At 34.8% G+C, this 20,854-nt stretch overlaps 1 protein-coding gene across 1 annotated transcript in view; it reads right to left on the bottom strand.

Annotated features, from left to right (window-relative positions):
• Positions 1–1,429: 1,429 nt before the first annotated feature.
• Positions 1,430–20,854, bottom strand: part of Pof1b (POF1B actin binding protein) — a 63,929-nt gene continuing 44,504 nt past the window's right edge. Inside the window, 9 exon segments of the mRNA XM_032890022.1 lie at positions 1,430–3,439; positions 5,686–5,800; positions 7,018–7,100; positions 7,888–8,016; positions 10,304–10,423; positions 10,713–10,729; positions 10,732–10,864; positions 11,659–11,772; positions 12,588–12,680. Coding sequence (XP_032745913.1) covers positions 3,434–3,439; positions 5,686–5,800; positions 7,018–7,100; positions 7,888–8,016; positions 10,304–10,423; positions 10,713–10,729; positions 10,732–10,864; positions 11,659–11,772; positions 12,588–12,680 — 810 coding nt within the window. The 3' untranslated portion in view covers positions 1,430–3,433.

Genomic DNA, 20,854 nt, shown 5'->3' with positions numbered 1-20,854 from the left:
ACTGATTGTATTAGCAAACACAGTATAGAAATAAGGCATTATTATTTTGTAAAGTCTTCCTCTTAAAGGAACTCTGGAGCATGAATCTCCAAACATTAATATGTTGGTATGGGAAAACAAGGTTTATAAGCACCTTTTAAAAATTTTTTTGAGACATGGCTCCTTTGTGTAGCCCTGGCTATCTTAGAACTCATTTTGTAGACTAGGCTGTCTTTAAACTCTGAGGTTTGCTTGTTTCTACCTCCCAAGTGTGGGATTAAAGGCATATGCCACCATACCTGCCTTTTATAAACACATTCTTTTTGTGGTTTAACATTTTTTATTGAGGTTAACATTTGTTATTAAAAATATATGGTATAGTAATCTAAGTTAAATGCTGTATCTGGTACATATGATACACACCAATTTGCCATTGTAATGTTGAATATGTTATAGATCCACCCAGTGAAACAAACTCTATTTCACTGCTATAAAATTTAGTCTAATATATTTTGATGCAGGAGGTGAGCATCTGAGATTGGGCCCTGATGTCAGTATCATAGGATGCAAACCTGGCCCCTTAATCACTATCTCTATGACTTGGTCTTCTACTGTCTACCTCACTGTACCTGCTTCTTCGCATTTGCAGAATTGGAAGCCACCTATTTAATAGGATATTCTGGGAATTAAATTCAATAAGAATGTGGAAAGCTTTGCCATTTTAATTAGAAAGAAACAAAGCCCTGTTTAACCTACCAAGAGACTACAGAATATTTTAAGCAGGAATAATAAACACATTCTTAATAAGATGAATTCAAGAAAATTACTGAGAATGACAGTTGATACTGGGTATCATGTAATTGTGTCACATAACAATCCCATTATTCCTTTGTAGAATAAAAAGAGTTAGGTCTGTTGTTCTGGAGTAAATATTAGGTACTTTTATCAATGAAAGATGTGCTTATTTTGCTCTTCCCTGAAATACTATATTTACTATTAATCTTAGAGTAAGCATGAAAAAAATGCATTTTTCAGTTGAACAAAAATTACTACAAAATCAAGTAAATTTTGTAGTAGTGTATCATGGAAAAGATGTGTCATTTGAGGAAATAATTTGAAAACATTTACTTTCAAAATTCCATTATTTTCCAAAGAAATGCAATCTTTATAAACTACAATAATGAGAAAGAAATGCAAAGACTTTTGTTAAATTGATGTAAATTTGAGAGTTAAATAATTTTTAAAAATTTGCTGTTTTCATACAGTTCAAGTTCAAAAACAGTAATATGGCTAAAGCACCAATACCAAGATGGGAAGAAAATATCAAACCATGTTTGGACTTAGAAAACTAAATTTGTAAGCAAATTATCAAAGGATAAAAAAGTTCCCAGTAAAATGGGAAGTTAAGCTAAAAAGCCTTTCCTATTGGAAGTTCCACAGAGACAATACAGTTGCTTAACATATTTTATTTAGACATAAGAATATTTTGCATGACACTCTCCAGTCTCCATTTTATTTGACAAATCTAAAGTGAAAACATAAGGAAATAGAAATGAGATAAACAGACATCTTCACCTGAGGCCACAAGAATTTGCATTGAGTAACTACATGGGATTGGTGAATACAGGAAGCATCCTATATAAAAATAGCAAGTTAGGGTCTACTCTGTCTGCAATCAGAATTTAAACACAAAGGTTATTTTCCCCCTCTCATTTGCATGACATTATAGCAAATATATCAATGTATAAAAAACAGACTCAGGTCTCCTGAACGACTCGGGGAAAACATCTCCAGATTTAAATGTATAATTTAATTAATATCACATTCCCCTCTTATTTCTATTGATCTTAAAATGTTAGTAAAAATAATGAGAAACTTTTATATGACTCTAATTCACTATCTTAGATCAAACAAACTGTCTTCTTAATTGCTGTTTAATTCTAGATATCATTAGCTTTCAGTAATTTTGAAAAAGACTTAATTCTCATTTTCAAACTGTAATTATGGCATTTTCTGTTAAGATAATTAAAGCATTCCATTGTAACTTTTGTAATAGATGGAAAACAATATACTTTTGCCATAATTGCTTATAAGAGTAGGTAGCAGAGGGAGAAACTTATTTGATCATAAAATAAAGGGGAATTGTAAGAATATGAAACATTAACATTTTATATCATAAAATGTTGATAAGCTAGACATTCATGTCAGAGAACTTAATGATTATCTTAAGTGTTATAAGAATATAAATAAGACTCTTAATTTCATATCAAGACTTTTAAATATTTCTAACTCATAGTTTTAGCTCATACAGTGCCACAGCCATGCTTGTATTAACTGCTTCTTAGAAAAATTAGAATATGCTTACAAACCATTGAAGAATTTTATAAAGGTTTCTGTAGACATTTTACTACAAAACTATGAACTAAACATGTAACCTGAATAAATTTGTTACATTAATCCTAATTTGATGAACAAATTTTTATACCTTTAATTGGGTTATATTATGAAATTTCATTTTTGTAATGTAATAAACAAATATTTGTATCACTTTGTAAAGTCATTGTTATTCAACTAACAAATTTCTAAATATATCAGACTCTATTATGAAATATTCTCCAAGTAAGAAACAGCTATCAAGTATCTTTTACTGCTAATTGCGTTATTTAAGATGACTATGCAATATGTTTGTATATCACTATGAAAAATTCTACATTCATATTGCCCCACTACTACAGTACAGTATTATATGGTTTTTGCAAAGTGAATGGGGTCACTTGCAGAAAATAGTTTTTAAAAGAACAGATTTTCCCAGGTACTGACATGTACTTAGAACCAAGTTGCACAATGTATAATTTAATTAATGCATTTATTTAAAAGATATTAGCTCACTTCCATGATTAACAAAATTAACCTCCACCTTTGACTTAGCTGTTTCCAAGATATGTTAGCACTGCCGTATTCCTTTTAGTCACAAGCTTAATGTGAAAAAAGTACATTTAGGTTGTCTATTTCATGTTCTAGTTAACCCATTTTTTACATTTAATTGTTCTTTGTCTCCGTTTTGCTGAAAAAACAGGACTGAATCCTGTAGTTGAGTTGCACATTTAACAGAATAACTTGTAAAGACTCTACTGTATGAATAAGTTCAACATACAGGAAGCGCCCTATATAAAAATAGCAAGTTCGGGTCTATACTGTCTGCAATCAGAGTTTAAACACAAAGGTTTTTTTCTCCCATTTGCATGGTGTCATATCAAATACATCAGTGTGTAAAAGAAGGACTCAGGTCTCCTTAATGACTGGGAAAACTCATCTCCAGAATTAAATCATTCCATTAGATCCATACCATGATTCACAATTTGATTACACTTTAGCAATAGAAGAATGACAATTAAAATACTCATGCAGACAAAGAAAATTTCCTTTGGGTTGTAGTGTTGTAGAACGAATCCATTCATGGCTACAAAAGAAAAAATATGTATTTTAAAATTGGTTCACAATTATTTTTTAAAATCCTACCATTATTACAGGTACATAGTTACTAAAAATATTTAGCTGGGTATGTATACTGTTAACAGAAATGTATCACACTTTTATATACTATTTTATAGAGTACTCAATAAAATGATAATCTCTGGCTTAAGGAATGTGTTTTAAATGACTGTAAGGCAAGAGTGGGGACATTGGGTACATTTTGTTGTTATTGTCATATTTAGAGGTTAAATATATGGTAAAATATGTCAGCCAATAAATACAGTCCTATCATTTATGAACTTACTTGAATATATTTGGAACTTCTTCCTCTATACTCCTTTCCCACCTTAATTATATATTTCATTAGAGACAGACGAAATGGCTACAACACTAGACCCTTTAAATAAAAGATTTATTTATTTTTATATAGATGAGTACACTGTAGCTATCTTCAGACAGACCAGAAGAGGACATCAGATCCTATTACAGATGGTTGTGAGCCACCTTGTGGTTCCTGGGAATTGAATTCAGGACCTCTGGAAGAGTAGTTAAGGGCTCTTAACCACTGAGCCATCTCTCCAACCCCATCAAGCAATTTTTTTGACTCTTAACTTTTAGGATCAAATTATCCTTTAGGGAAAATTTGTATCCTGTGCAGACATAATTTTGCTATGAATCTGATACTTAAGTTATTAGTACTTTTTTCATTTGATAATTAGTAATATTTCTCAACAAGTTGATGGTCTGAAAATGATTTTAAAAGGGTTAAACTATTCATGTATTTGTATTTTTGTTGGAGATTTACTTCATACTGCTTACATTCACTGATTACTTAAAAGATGGATGCCTACTACTGTGAAGGAACATTAGAACTGAAACCATCATGACTTTTATCACTACTGAAGTACTTTAGCTTGTTTGGCCAAAAGATATATATTTTTCTTTTATTTTTGTCCCCTCATCCCCGCACACGCACACACACACACACACACACACACACACACACACACACACACCTTTTTTTCCCCAAGAGAAGGTTACACTATGTAGCCCTGTAATTTTATGGTATAATATTCTTTTTCAACATATATGTATCAAAGTACAATAAAAATGCAAAACATATATACTCTAAACCTTTGTTTCCAAATTCCACACATGCGTTCAAAATCACAAATCTCAGAAAACAAAGCATTATTAGTAAACTGAATGCTCTCCTCATGCTCTCTTTCAATCCACCTCTACTTTTTCAGACTAAGCACTTTCTTGGGTTTACTAACCATGGATTTTCTTCATCTTACTATATAAGCCATATGACAGGTAGACGATAACAACACTAAAGTTGCTGTTTTGAATAAAATTATGTATGGATCGAGAGCTGAGATTCTGAAATTTCTCTGTCGATTGTGCAGGAAGAAAGTTTCACATTCCCGCACTCATGATCAGTGAATTACTATTAAAATATCTTACAAGATTGTAGAAGTATATAATTAAGTAAAACTCAAGAGCATTTCTTAATATTAGCAAGTTTTCTCAAGGTCAACATTATTAAAGTTTGGGATCATATGATCTTTTGTAAAGAGTACCCTGCACACCATAGGATGTATGGCAGCACTTTGGTCTATACCCAGTTGATGTCAATACTGCTGACCTCTGAATACTGAAAACTGAAAATGTCCAAATATAGTAAAAATTCTGGAGTAGGAAAGTAGATGCCACTGGAGAGAACTATTGTGCTGGGGAATAAATACTTCCTCTTTGATGATCACTATTCTAAATGTTAACAAAGAAAGCAGTAAACATCTGAAGAAAGAAGCTGGCATCCATGTACAAGAAGAGATTGTAAAACAATCAGCCCTGTAGTAATGAGTTGAATTATTTAGAATGGCGTTGATATCTATGTTATCTGGTTATGTTAGAGAAGGTAGTTGACAAAAGTAAATTTTTGAGTAGATGTTATTCGCATGGTTACTTGGCTTCAGATTAAACCCCAGAATTTAAAACTGGAAGATATTACAGTTTAGTCAGAAAATAGACACAAATCTGTTTTCCATTTTTAAAGGAATAAAAGGTAACAAGTATCCTCATTGAAGGTTACAAGATAAATTCTATTGATCCATTCACATTCATGTTCTGTCCCACTTCAAATTGTCTATGACATCTGATATTTTACCTCATTTTTAAAAGCTATAAATATGTAATTAAAATAGGCTAAAAATACCCAAATAAACTTACACAAGTCCATTTGTCTTCTGTTTTCTCGATCACAATAGTTTGTGTATCACTACCTGGTGGTATATATTCATAGTCATCGTACAGGAGACCTAGGATTGGATACTGTGTTCTGTACCTATACACCAAAAACAGAGTTACTAGTAGTATGAAATAACTTTCATTTGTAGTCATTCCCATTCCTATTCCCCTGCAGAAATAAATTTATCACTGAATGACTTCAAATGAAATGCCTTCCCAAATATGAAAGTGCATATTTTATGTTAAATAAAGGGAGGAACACGCGCTTCTGATTATGATGGGTCACTGGTAGCACAGGACTATAATACACAGAAAAGATAAAAACAAAGTAAGTACCATAATTGCTGAGCTCACCACTCAGAGGTTTTCATGGTTACAGGATAGGGAAAGAAAAATCAACTGGATTCTAGAAAGTTTATTAAAGTGACACAGTAATGTATGTCACAGTCGTATCTTGTGTGGTAGAACTCTATAGTGCTTTTTTATACATAGAAAAAAGCAGTATCCTGCCTCTGCCTTAATTACCAACACTTCCTGATATTCTTTCCTAAATACATTCTAAAACACTAATTAAAATTTTCCCAAATAAATAATTCTTAAGTTACAAATGTTATACACTGAGTAGGCTAATAAAACCTTGTGCTGTTGTCCTACAATCAGCATGCAAATTATTCCTTAATGTATCCGTACTTTACATGCTACTCAGTCACTGACTCAGCCTTCTTCACTATCAGTTCAACTGGTGATAGCACACATAACCATTTTATTTCCTAAAGCACAAAATTACTGATGCTGAAAGTTCAGATGTATATATTCTTTAAGTCAACATACTTAAAACAACTGTACTTAATAATGGAAAAATTATATGCTGACCTTGATAATATATGCTTAAAAACAAATAAAAATCAAAGTTTTATATAAGAGTTTATATTATCCAAGGTTTCAGGCATAAACTTTAATTAGTGAAACATGCTTTTCACATAAAGGGTTACTAATCTCAATTTGAATAATCAGGGCAAGGTAAAGATTGCTTTCCACAACTTAGTACAACTAAATATCTATCAACTGATAGCCCCAATTTCATAAAAAAGCTGATTTGTTATTATTTTTATAGTATTTAACATACTGTAAATATGATACACAATTATCCTGACCATGATATCAATGCCTTTTTTGAACATTCATTCTGTAGTAAAATTGCTGACAAATAAAAGATACAAACCCTTTTTAGTAATACACACATCGACTAGGAGAATAATAACTTAAATTTTGTAATAACTTGGCCCATTAGAACGTCATTTTAAAGTACATTACTTTTTTGTGGTGATTGTAGTCCTTCCACCCCCAGAGGATTGGTTATGGGATGAATATATTTCTTGTCTCAACTTTGAGAGTTCCTTGCAAATAAAGCACAGTAATCATTTAAATAGAAATATAAGCATTAGGTAAGATGTTTACTAAGAAACCCCATCATGCCTCCTGTTTTGTAATTCTACTAATGTTTATCCACAGTAGCCAAAATCTTATACATGCCTTTTAAGAACCCCACTAACTGAGGTAGGATGCTGACAATTGGATGGACATGGCTGTCAGTATGAAGATGTGATTTATTTTTTGTTCTGAGCAGTTGAAAATGAAGGCAAATTAATAATAATAATAATGGTGAAATTTCCATAAGGAAGTAAATTCAGAGTCCTAACAAATTTATTATGAATGTTACTGTGAGTGCCATTTTTAAAATAATAGTAGTTCCTTTAGAACTTAGTATATACTAGATTCTGGGCTACATGGTACCAATACAACACAATAAATCTAGTATATGCTAAGTTCTAAAGGACTACTGTGAAGGAGGAGTTCATGATCTAAGAATGAGCTCACAGGCTTTAGAGAATTTCACTGTAATAAAATAAAAATCCAGTGTCTTAGAAATAGTAAATGTACAGCACCTGTCTTTTTTTTATAACTTCAATTCCTTCTTTTATTCCATTATGGGTAAATTCATATACATACATTGATATATAGTAAATTATATCTTGGAGATGTGTCCTTTCCTTGGTGTTTTCATTAGGAGCCTTTAACCATCGCTCCCTCTCAATGTGTCCTTTCCTAATCCATGGGAATTATTTATTATATAGAGCATAATTGTACCATTCTTCACCTTGCATTTTCTCTCCCTTTTCTTACCTCTGATTGACGCTTTATAAGAGAATCCTTCTCTTCCAGCAAACTTGTCAATTCATGAAGTTTGAATTGGAAATCACTACAACTTCCTTCTCTTTTTGAAACATCTTTTTGGTACTGGTTTAATTGAGACTAAGGATTTAGAAATAATAATAATTATCATGCTTTTAAAAATACAACTTAATGCTAATATAGCATAGTTAAGTCAAGCCACATAGCTAGTCATTAAATGAAAAATAATATATCAATTTCTATAAATGTCTATAGAATTTTATTGATATAAAACATAATTTGAAATGCCAGTTTCAAGTTTCTCATCTTAAAAATCTGTGCTTGAGATTTGTGATTAAGTATCTTGTCAACTGCTTTAGGCCATAGCAATAAAATAAAGCTAAGAAAAGAGGCACTTCAGATTCAATCAAAAACAAATTAAGGCACCTTCAATCTTAATGTTATATACAGTGGCCTTCGGTTCACAAAATGACTTTTGATCCATGTCTTTACTGAATATTCATAGCATTCCAGGGAGATAAGCATCTCAGAAATGATCCAGAATAATATAGTAACAGCTGCAACTCAAAGGGAAGATCTGGAGGCAGACGTCTTCCTCACTTCCACATATGTGGACATAGAAGCTGCCAGGTTAAAGTGCTATTAAACATTAGGTTGGAAAAAAGAAACCAGTGAAAGGAATTTGGTAGAAATGATCAGGAGGCCATTAACAAACTTTTTTAAAATTTATTTTAGAAAAAATCACTAATATTAGGAAAGAAAAATAATTGGCCATTTCATCCATCAAGATATTTAAATGTCAGGGCTGGAGAAATGGCTCAGCTGATAAGAACACTGCCTGCCCTTCCAGAGGACCCAGGTTCAATTCCTAGCACCCCCATGGCAGCTCACAAAGGTCTTTAAACTCCAGTTCCAGGGGATTCAATATCCTCATGGAGACAAAACAACAATCCACAAAAATTAAAAATAAATAAATCATAAGCTATTTAAATATATTTTCTACCTTTAGGACACAGTAAATTAAGGATCAGTTAAATCAATTCAACATAGACTTATAAGGCAAGATACTATGTATTTACTCTAACAAATATCCTAATTTTGATGTCCATTATAGATTAGCATAGTCCGTCATAATTTATCAGGAGTGACAAAATTCTTAATATGTGTAATTATTAAAATGCAGAGAACAAATGATCATGATATGTTTAGCCACAATTAATACATGTAAAACACAATTCTTGAACCTATGGCTCAGGGAATATCAAGGAAGAGGGGACAGTAAGATTGTAAGCAAGCAAGCAAGCCACAAGACAAGTAAATGTGCTGTGAGATTGACCTTTCTATCAATGACTGGGAAATTTCACCCACGATACCTCAATACTGCTGCCTAAACAAGACCTGCAGAAAGATACTGTCAATCAGCATGCTAACACAGAAAGAAAACTGTAAACAAACAACTACAGGCAACTTAGGAATGCAGAGAATGGGGGAAACAGCTTTCTGTATGTATACATCCCCTAATTTGTTATTCTATACTGAATGGTTAGCCTCAAAATTATACAGTAACACTAAATAGGCTGAGCATGTTGTATTTATGTATTTAGTCATTTATAAAAATATATAATAATATTTAAAGAAAAAAGGCAAGAATCTGGAGAACGAGCAATGAATGGATGTACAGGCGAGATTGGAGAGAGGAAAGAAAAGGGGGGAATGGTATAATTAATTTTTAATTAAAAAAGTAACCAAAATATCACCCAGATAAACTATGGCTTAGTTATACAATTTTATATATTATTATTCTGCAAATAAACATGCATTAAGCAATATTATGAAAGATCCTTCACCCATCTCCCAAACATAAGCTGTTAAAAATTAATAAAAATCAAGACAGTGAACTTAATATCTTTTATGCCAATTGAGAAAAAAATAGCTTAAAGTCTAAAAATCTTTTAACTTGAAGTACCAGTTAGAAGTTTCACTGTTTTTTTTTAAGATACAAAAGTTTATTTATAAGAAAAGGTTTTAGAAAATATTAAAGTCTTCAATTTATTTTTCCTTTAGTACTTTAAAATTGTAACCGTAATTTATTTTTCTTTTTAATAGTGGCCGAGTAGAGGAGTGGTGGTGATGGTGATGATATTTTAATAAAAAATTGTCTTATTAACTTGTCCATACATTCATGATAAATGTGCAAGCTTGTATGTGTATGCAGAGGCCAGAAAGAGGTAATAGATCTAAGAGAGCTGTAGTTACAAGCATTTGAAGGAGGACATGCATGGCTTCTTACATGGCTGATGGTATCCAAACTCTCTTTAACCTCTGAGTTATCTCTCAAGGCCCAACAATCAATATGGTTTTAAAAAAGTTTCTGTAGACAATTTTATGCAATGCAGGATCAACATACCCTTAGCTTGCTGATTTCTCTATCTTTCTCAAGTCTCAAGTTTTTGACCATCTCCATATAATGGTTGCCAATCTCATCCATTTTACCCTGTAGCATCGAGCCCGTGCAAGTCTCAGACACCTACACAAAACCAAAATAACTTTCTGTAATTGGATTGTTATGAAGGAAATACATATTAGGTTTCAGGATTTATTAAGACATGAATACCATGTGATTAAATAAGATATTGAAATAATAAAAATGATCTTGACAGGCTGTTTGATAAAGCTCAAGTATCAGCATAACACAACTTTCATTGAAGGCCAACCAAAAGGCGTCCAAATATGTCCCAAGGTGAAGTTTATATATTCTACTAAAAATGGTAGCTTTATGGCTATATAACGAGGACAATACGATAAAAAAATAGTACCTGTATTCTAAGGTTTTATTTTCTTGCTCTAAATTACGTTTACAATACTCTAGTTCTTTTAGTCTGTATTCCATGTCCGACAGTGTATGTCGAAGAGAAAGGTTATTTTCTTCCAATGTCTGACATTTTGAGCTTGAGTCTTGAAGTCCTTGCTGTAAAGAAAGTACAAGTCCATAAGAAGAATGCATTTTGAATTTACAAAGTAAGTGCCCTTTTACACTAGAGATTCATAGAGAAATATGGAGAAAAAAAATTTCAAACTAAATCTTTTAAATTCTTGCCTTTAGATGATATTTTAAACATCATACTACGTTTTGATCTTTTCCCTAATCTTATGTGTCTAACTTGAGTAAAAAGGAATAACATTTATGTAAAAGTTTCAGTCCCAATTTAGTTATTAGATCCTTGTTTGTCTGAGTATATCATACTATCCTAGCAGTCCCTAAAATGAGCTTGCCTTTCACTGTGGTAAGATGATTAACTTTGTAAAAACTTTGGGAAAGTCATGAGACCAAATTGAGAGAATGAACTCTGAAGGCTCATCATAGTTTGGTTAGAACCATCTCTGCTCAAACAACACAGAATGCCTATAAAGTTCATTCCTTTGTCTATTCTGTGCACAAACATAAGATGTACAATTTTTCCCATTTAATACATCATTAGATTAAATGACTGAGTCAACTTAGATTTTCAGTGACAAGTTTGTTGTCCCAAAATATAGAGAACTGTGTACTTTGTATGCTTTATAATACATAAGGTTGCCTATTTTTTGAGAGGATATTCAGTTGTTGAAAATATGTAAAGCTGTCCAATTCTCAGATGGCCAGATTCTTCCGTCACACTGTAATACCGTTTGAATTGCTTCTCAGGACTTCATCGTGTCAGTAATTGTGCATATGGAAAGCTATCATTCTAGAGCATCACCTACAAAACACAATCAACTTACTTGCTGTTGGCGATTATTTGCTCTCACTGATGCCAAGAGTTCTTCATACTCTTTTATTTGATTTTCCTTGAATGCCAAGTCCTTTTCAAGTCTTATCTTGTCATTTTCCAGTGACTAAAGGCATAAATTACTTATTAGTAATAACTAATTAGCAATAATTCAGAGTTATATAAAATTGTTACAGGTAATGTCTTGATTATGTTGTAAAATTTAAATAAAAACTTGTTTCATCTGTAACTGCTTAACAAAGTAGAATTCTTCAAAATCAAGAGAAATATAAAATACAAACACACGGACTTTGAAAACCTATATTGAAAGGACTATTTTGATGGATTGGCTACTGCCAATTGCCATGAAGCAGAATGCTCTGAATAATTTTTACGTTTTATTTCAATCTACAAAGACTTCTTAATCTCAGCAGGTGGAGAATCTTCAAATTAAAATCCAGCTACCTTTATGAGACTACAGAAACTAACTAGAAAAGTAGGGGGAAACATTCCAAAGCCCTCAAAGTATTTTTCGGTAGAGTGAAATTTTATCAGAGAAAGGGGTCTTCAAGTTGTTTTATTTAAAGAGAAATTCAAAATATGTTTTATTATTACAATAAAGAAGGAAATTCTTATTAAATGACTATAGTTCTTCTAATTTTGTAGACAACTCTGGCTTTAAGCATTAAATTACCTTAGTGGGATATTAAATGATTTGTGCATATCAACATTTCCATGCACTCATGGGACAGTTCCTTTCTCATCTGATGCTAATTAGCTGTTTCACAAAATAATTCATGTATATGGATCTGGCTAATATTGCTATTTTTACAATATATTTTTAAAAAGTATACTGAACATTTTCATTTCTGTGTTAAGAAGCTAATTATCAGAAATACAGGAGAAAGAAATATCAAAATATTTAAAATATTTAAATCTTACTGTCAAATCATTTTGAAGATGTCCAAGTTCCTCCCGTATGTTGCTGAATGTGGAGAGCACTAGTCGCAGGGACTTATCAGACATACCCCTCATCTGAAGGAAGATAAAGATCGAGGGTTTGTTTTTACTAATGCTTCAAAATAGGCAACACTAGCAAGTGTAGCTTGTTTGTATTTTTATTCTGTTGTTACAAAAATACTTTAGATTTTTTTATTTTTAATACAATGCTTTGAGATAGTTGCTCACTGTGTAACCTTGACTGGTTTGGAACTTGTTCTGTAGATAAAGCATGCTGGCCTTGAACACACCAGAGATTCACCAGCTTCTGCCTCCCAAATGCTGGGATTAAAGGCCTGTGCACCACCACACCCAGCATTTTATACATGTTTCCAATCAAAAGAATTCGATCACTTTCCCTTTTCCTTCCCTCTAGACCCTCCACTGTACTCACATTAGAACCCCTCTGACTATGCTCTTAAGCAAGTCAAGCAACATTCCTGCAAAGGTTTTAACTAAGCCTTTGGAAACATTTTTTTTTTCATTTGTGTGAAAACAGTACTATTTCCTGCACACGGCAGAATTGTATCATCAAATTTTCACTTTTGATTTTATTCTTTACTTAAATGATTATGGAAAATATGAGACACTTAATCTTCAAGTCATATAAAGAACTTGCTTAAGTGTGCTGTGATGGCCATGGATTCTGCCTGAGGTGTGAAGAATTAAGTTTTATGTGGAGTACAAGGCACTTTGCCCCAAGCTATTCCAATTGGAGTTTTAAGGCAGTAATTTGCCTTGAGTGACACTACCACCACCCCATCCCCCAATTCGTTGAGAAGTTTGAAATGTAGGCTATCCCCAAACACAATTCTTAAAATGATGTGTTCATTTTACATGTGTATGAGTGTTTGCCTGCATATTTAGATATGCATCACATGAGTGCTTGGTGCTCTCGGAGGCAGTCAAAAGTTATCAAATCTCCTGGGAGTGTAGTTACTGAATGTTTTTAACTTCTATGTTGGTGCTTGGAACTCAACCTTGGTTTTCTACTATACAAAATAGTGGTTCATCTGTGCTGCCCTCAAAATCACACAGGCTATTGAGGCAGAGTAGTGAACAGAACGAGATGGCTGCATTTTGAATGCAAACCCTGATGCCAACTACACCATTTTGTTTGTTGCAAGCACATAACTACCTGCCTACCCAGCAAGAGCTAGGAGGAGGTAACCCAATCACAGAAGAACACACATGGTATGTACTCACTGATACGTGGATATTAGTCTAAAAGCTTGGAACACCCAAGATACAATCCACAGAACCACATGAAGCTCAAGAAGGAAAAAGACCTAAGTGTGGATGCTTCACTCCTCCTTAAAAGGGAAACAAAATACTAATGGAATCTGTGGAGACAAAGTGTGGGCAGAGACTGAAAGAAAGTATTTAGAGGCTGTCCCACCTTGGGATCCATTCCGTATACAGACACCAAACCCAGACACTATTGCGGGTGCCAAGACGTTCCATGCTGACAGGAACCTGATATAGCTGTCTCCTGAGAGGCTCTCCTAGAGCCTGACAAATACAGAGGCAGATGCTCACAGCCAACCATTGGACTGAGAACAGGGTCCCCAATACAAGAGTTAGAGAAAGGACTGAAGGAGGAAGAAAAACAATATTAACCAACCAGAACCCCCAGAGCTCCCAGGGACTAAACCACCAACCAAAGAGTACACATGGAGCCACCCAAGGCTCTTGCTGCATATGTAGCAGAGGATGGCCTTATCGGACATCAGTGGGACGAGAGGCCCTTGATCCTATTAAGGTTAGATGCTCCAGTGTAGGTGAATGACAGGGCGGGGCGGCAGGAGGGAGTGGGTGGATGGGTGGGTTGGGGAGCACCCTCATAGAAGTCGGGGGGAGGGGGATGGGATAGGTATGTATGGACCGGAAACAAGGAAAGGGGATAACATTTGAAATGTAAACAAAATATCCAATAAAAGAAAAAAAAAAAGAACTATGAAGGGACAAGATCATCTGTCAAGGTTCTCAACCTTAGGGTTGTGATCCCTTTGGGAGTCGGATATCAGATATCCTGCATATTAGACATTTATATTACAAGTCATAATAGTAGCAAAATTAGAGTTATGAAGTAGCAACAAAGTAACTTTAGGAAGGTTCAGAATTACTTATTTAGATGAGTCAAATATTACCACCTATGAACTTCTACAACTAAAATTAAATTAAGAATACGTGGAAATATAGACATATCAAAACCATATAAAACAAAACCCATGTCTAAATGGCTATCATACACACCAGGTTAAATAATGATGCAATGGACACATATAAAAGGTAGTGAACCTCACACTAATGGGTGCAGGCTTATTGACATATCATCAGATCATGTGGTATATGCATCATGTCATCAACAAATGATAAACTTTCAGATCTGACCTGAGAACTACTGCTCATAATAGTCCTATCTTCCTGGCATGCTTGAATGTCATTGATATTAGTTGTGATGGCCTCATATGGAGTTTAGTAGGACATGAATACCCATTTAACCATGTAGAATTTGGAGAGATTTTGTCATGCAAAACTCCTTCAGGACAGAGTTTCTTAATATCTTCCCTAACTACCTCAAATGGCTCTCATTGCATTTGTATAAGCTCTCAGCCCTTTAGACTTCTTTGGATCTCATAGTTTAATGGTTTCTTCGTATGACTGAAAAATCACAAACATTTATACATAAAACATACTGAAAGCTCAAGATGATGAAAGAAATACTGCACAAAACCTTTAGACAATATTTGACTCAAACCAAACTCCACAACAGGTTGGTTTGGGGAAATTCTGACTCTTATCTCACGTAAGGATAAAAGGATGAGAAATGAGCTCAGACTTCTGCCATTATCTGGATTTAAAGAGATACACCAACACTATTTATTAGGTTCGTGTCAGGAAAAGCAGAGTCGAGAGATGAAACTTTCATTCTAACAGCACAAAAATGATACCCCAAGCTCTGTCATATCAAGTGACATCATAAAGCCTTCCGTTGTATCATATGTAATCAGGCCAATTAGAAGAACATTCACTTCAACTTGGCAGTTAATAGAAACTGTCCCACTTCCTCAGAATGTTTACCACAGGAGGTAACCTTCCAAAACAAGATATCAGAATAAGACTTTCATGTGTTAAAAGTTTCATAACACAGTAACCAAGTGCTCAGGTTTTCAGCTAGATTCAATACTCACTGAAAGACTAAAAAGAAGTCTCAAGTAGATAAGGAAAATCAATTGATAGATATCAATATCAAGATACAAGGAATTTTTAGAATTTCCCAACAAAAGCTTTTAAGCAACCATAAAATCCTTTAGCAAGAAATTACAAAAATTGAGAAAGAGAAAGTCACAGATTTTTTCCATCAATTAAACCAGGAATGCCTGACAAAATATGTGACTGAATATCAGTTCTAGATAGACAGACAGACTGACAGACATACACAAACACAAAAGCTGTAGTTCTCATGATATTAAAAGCCATAAGAGAATATTGACATTTAACTTACAGAAGCAAAGCTATTCAAAAATATTGTCTCTTTAAACAAAATAATATAAACTATAGAAAATCATGATCCAATAAATTTCAAATTATAAAATTTAATTACTGCATCCAGTAATTACTCTATCACATTTCTGTTTTAAACTATCATACAAACAACTGACTCTGACCAGGATGCGGGGGATGCGATGTAAATATATTTCTGATAGGAGTGTGGCTTGTGTAGCCACTAGGGAAATCAATGGAGGATTTCACAAAATATTATAAAAAAACTACCATATAATCCAGCCACAATACTCCTAGGTATATACTATGTATATATGAGTTTTATTTAGTCATAAAGACTAACACTGCTATTTTGAGCAGTGGCTAGAATGGCAGATTCTTTAAGCAAAACAAGGCAGACTTTATATTTTTTTCTCTTATGCATGGAAAAAATGTATGTACATATCGTGTGTGTGTGTGTGTGTCTGTGTGTGTCTGTGTGTTCTCTAACATGGAAAAAAAGAATCATATCAGAAGGAGAAGTAGGGTTTTTTTGGGGCGTTGTAGAAGGTTTACCTGTGGGAAGATCAAGGACAAAAGTGAGGAATGGGTAGATAAATATGTACAATGGCAGATAAACGGAAAAATTTCCTAATGAAAGTTGTATGGCCTGCACAACTTTCCATCCCACAATCCCTTGCACCCTTCCTTTCCAACTTGAGCCCAGTAGAATAGCTCCCACAAAGAAGGGTGGCTAGAAGAAGGACCGTTCTGCCATCAATGAGATGGTGACCCGAGAAAACACCATCAACATTCACAAGTGCATCCATTGGGGGCTTCAAGAAGCATGTTCCTTGGGAACTCTAAGAAATTCGGAAATTCCCCTTGAAGGAAATGGGGAATCCAAGTGAGTGTATTGACACCAGGCTCGATAAAGCTGTCTGGGCCAAGGAAATAAGGAATGTTCTATATCGCATCCGAGTAGGTTTGTCCAGAAAACATAATGAGGATGAGGATTCACCAAACAAGCTCACATTGGAAACTTACGTGCCTGTTATCACATTCAACACTCTACAGATGGTCAATGTGGATGAAAATGAACCTGTTTAACATCAAATAAGTTGCAGTACTGCTAAAAAGAAAGAAGGAAAGAAAGAAAGAAAGAAAGAGAGAAAGAAAGAAAGAAAGGAGGAAAAGAAAGAAAGGAGGAAAAGAAAAGAAAAGAAAATTTCCTAATGAAATTATTTTCTTCATTAATTAAATGCTTGGAAAATTAAAACATAATAAAAAAAAAGAAAAAAGAAATTAAGAAATAGGCAATCTTGGTCCTGCTAGACTGAACCCCAGTGACGTGATTGTTGGGGAGGCAGCAATGATGGGGGAGGTGGGAGGAACACCCATAAAAAAGAAAGGGAGGGGAGGATTAGGGAAGTTTGCCTGGAAACTGGGTAGCGGAATAACATTAGAAATGTAAATAAAAGAAATACTCAAGTTAATAATAATTAAAAAAAAAGAAAAAGAGGCTTAAAACAGATTATTCTACAACAGACCATTGAATCTTGGCAAGAAATGGGTAATAAAAAGATTAACTGAACAAAAATTTTAGAATAATCCCAATAAACAAGAAAATAGCAACGAGAAAAATCGTAATGAATGGGTTATAAAAATGAAGAGAAAGGACAGAGAAAAGTAACATACAAAGGAAAGTTCATAATATAAGCAACAGTAAAAAAGTATTACTATAATGAAATTGATCCAAGAGTCCTCTATGCCTTTATGCATATCTAATGGCCACATAATGAGAACCCTGGAATTAAAGGCAGAAACTAAAAGAATATTCAGAGAAGTAGTGGCTAATAAGTTCTCTGTATTAGCAATCTTCATTAATATATCTGTATATACAGAGAGAGTTGGGTGGAGGGGGGTGGAGAAAAAGTATGAATACCAAACAGAATATATTCAAAGAAATCTATTCCTTGAGAAATCAAAATAAAAACTACTTAAATCAAAAACCGAAAAGTGTAAGAAAAGCCTTAGTTATTGGAAAACCATAAAACAATAGCAAGTTCTCCTAGAAATAATGGCAATGAGATGCAGATACTGAATTCAGGGACCCCTCTGGAGGAGTTAGGGGAAGGTCAAAGGAGCTGAAGGGGTTTGCAACCCAATACGAAGAACAACATCAACCAACCAGACACCTCAAAGCTCCCAGGGACTAAACCACCAACCAAAGAGCACACATGGGCTGGTCTGTAGTCCCCTCTTCCCCCACCCACCACCCCTCACATACGTATGAGAGGGCTGCCTTCTCTGGCCTCAGTGGGAGAGAATATTCCTATCCTTTAAAGGCTTGATGCCCGAGGGAATAGGGATGTTGGGGTGCAGGTGGGGAAGCACCCTCTCAGAGGAAAAGGGGTGGGTGTGGTGAAGAACTCTTGGAGCATGGACAGGGATGGGGAGGCAACATTTGGAATGTAAATATATAAAACAATTTTTAAAAATAAAACTTAAAAAGAGGGAAAAAACTCATAAAATGCTCAAAGAACAGAAATGTCAACTATGAATTTTATTAAAAAAAAGAAATAGAGTTCCTTTTCAGATGAAGAGAACAAACCATGGTATTTTTCAGGCCTAGGAAATGTAAATAACAAATAACTATTAGACCTACTTTTAGACTAGCTAAAGGAATTTCTCTAAATAGAATAAAATTCTAAAGCAATTGGGTATTAAGAAGGAAAAAAGTTATATGGGTAAATACAACAGGCTATAATTTTGTTGAACTTTTTATTTATATTTGATAGATGAAACAAAATTTATGGTACAAATATGTTGTTTATGATTGGAGAAGAAAGGTTTCAGAATAATATAAATATAATGGTAAAGAGGCATAAAACCCTCAAAGCTTTCTACAGCTTCTGAAACTGGTAAAATGCGCTCAGATCTACACAGGAGATTAAATAATGGATATATAATCTGATAGCTAAAGAAACTACTAAAACGGATGTACCTGAAAATAATAATAACAAATCTAAATGGAATTCTGTAATGCCATGTATTTCATAAATAACCAGAACAAAGAATAAAAAGAAGAGAAGTCTGTGGGATACTAATTAATGGTTGATGTAGGAGGGCCTAGATCTCTGTGGAAAGTGACACCCTTGAGATGGTGATATTGAGTTATTTAAGAAAGAAGATTGAGGTAACCCAGACCCAAAAGGACATGCATGGTATGTAGTCACCAATAAGTGGATATTGATGTTAAAAAGTACAGAATACCCAGGATACAATCCATAGAATTCAAGAAGGTTAAAAAGCTAAAGGGCCCAAGTGAGGACACCTCAATCCCACTTGGGAGGGAGGAGAAAGCAATCACTCACAGGATGGGGAGAGAGAGGGAGGAACCTGGATGCGAAAGGGGACAGGGAGGGGAACATAATCAGGTATTGGGTGGGAGAACAGGACTGAAGCCCTGAGGGCCAGCAGAAAGAATAGAAACAGGTGACCTTGGGAAGTAGAAGGTTGTGGGACCCTCTAGAATATACCAGAGGCCTGGGAGGTGAAAGACTCTCAGAACTCAAAGGGAGGAACCTTAGATGAAATGCCCTACAATGGGGAACCTCCAGTAAAAAGATAGGGCATCAGGTACAGGGATGGGGTTGCCAACCCAGAATCAAAAACTCAGACGCAGAATTGTTCCTGTCTGAAAGAACTGCAGGGACAAAAATGGAGAGGAGTTTGAGGAAAAGGAGGTCCAGCCACAGGCCAAATTGGGATGCAGCTCAAGGGAAGGCCCCAGGCCTGACACTATTACTGAGGCCATGGAGTGCTCAGAAAAACAGGCCTATCATGACTGCCCTCCAAAAGACCCAACAAGCAGCTGGAAAGAATCAGATGCAGATATTTGAACCAACCAATGGACAGAAGCTGCTGACCCCTCTGGTTGATTAGGGAAAAGTTGGAAGAGAATGAGAAAGAGGCTGACCCTATAGGGAAGACCAGAAGTATCAACTAACCTGGACTTCCAAGATCTCTCAGACACTGAGTCAACAACCATGCAGCATACAGGAGCTGAGATGAGCCCCCGACACATAGACAGCAGAGGACTGCAAAAGTCACAGAAGATGCATCTGACCCTCAAGGGGCTGGAAGCCCCAGGGAGGGGGCTGGTCTGGTGGAGTAGGGAATGGAGGGATGGGGGTATCCTCCTGGAGTGGGGTGGGGGAGGAGGCATGGGATGTGGCCTGGGAGGGGATAATATTTGGATTGTACAAAAAAAGATTAAATTAAAAAAAAAAAAACGAAAGCAGATTTAAGGCTCTAGGCCCCAGTACAGGGAATGCTAGGGCAGTGAGGTGGGAGGGAGTGGGTGGGTGGGTTGGGGAGCACCCTCATAGAAGCAGGGGCAGGGGGATAGAATAGGGGGTTTGCGGAGTGGAAACTGGGAAAGGGGATAACATTTGAGATGTAAATAAATAAAGAAATAGAAGCAGATTGAGCAAGCCAGGGGCAGTAAGCCAGTAGCAGTATTTGTTCGTGTCATCTGCTTGAGTTCCTGCCCTGACTTCCTACAAAGATGGATTGTTACTTGGAAGTGCAAAGTGTAATTCAGCCTCATCACAGTAAAATAAACTGCGAGTAGTTTTATTTTAGTTTCTGAGGAACCTTCCTAGTGATTTCCATAGTGTCTGGATACTTTGCATGTCCCATAGGCCATATATAAGGGT

Source organism: Rattus rattus, chromosome X (genome assembly GCF_011064425.1).
Source record: "Rattus rattus isolate New Zealand chromosome X, Rrattus_CSIRO_v1, whole genome shotgun sequence".
Lineage (NCBI taxonomy): Eukaryota > Metazoa > Chordata > Mammalia > Rodentia > Muridae > Rattus > Rattus rattus.
Note: the sequence above shows the minus strand (reverse complement) of the source record. Positions and strands in the feature narration are given on the sequence as shown.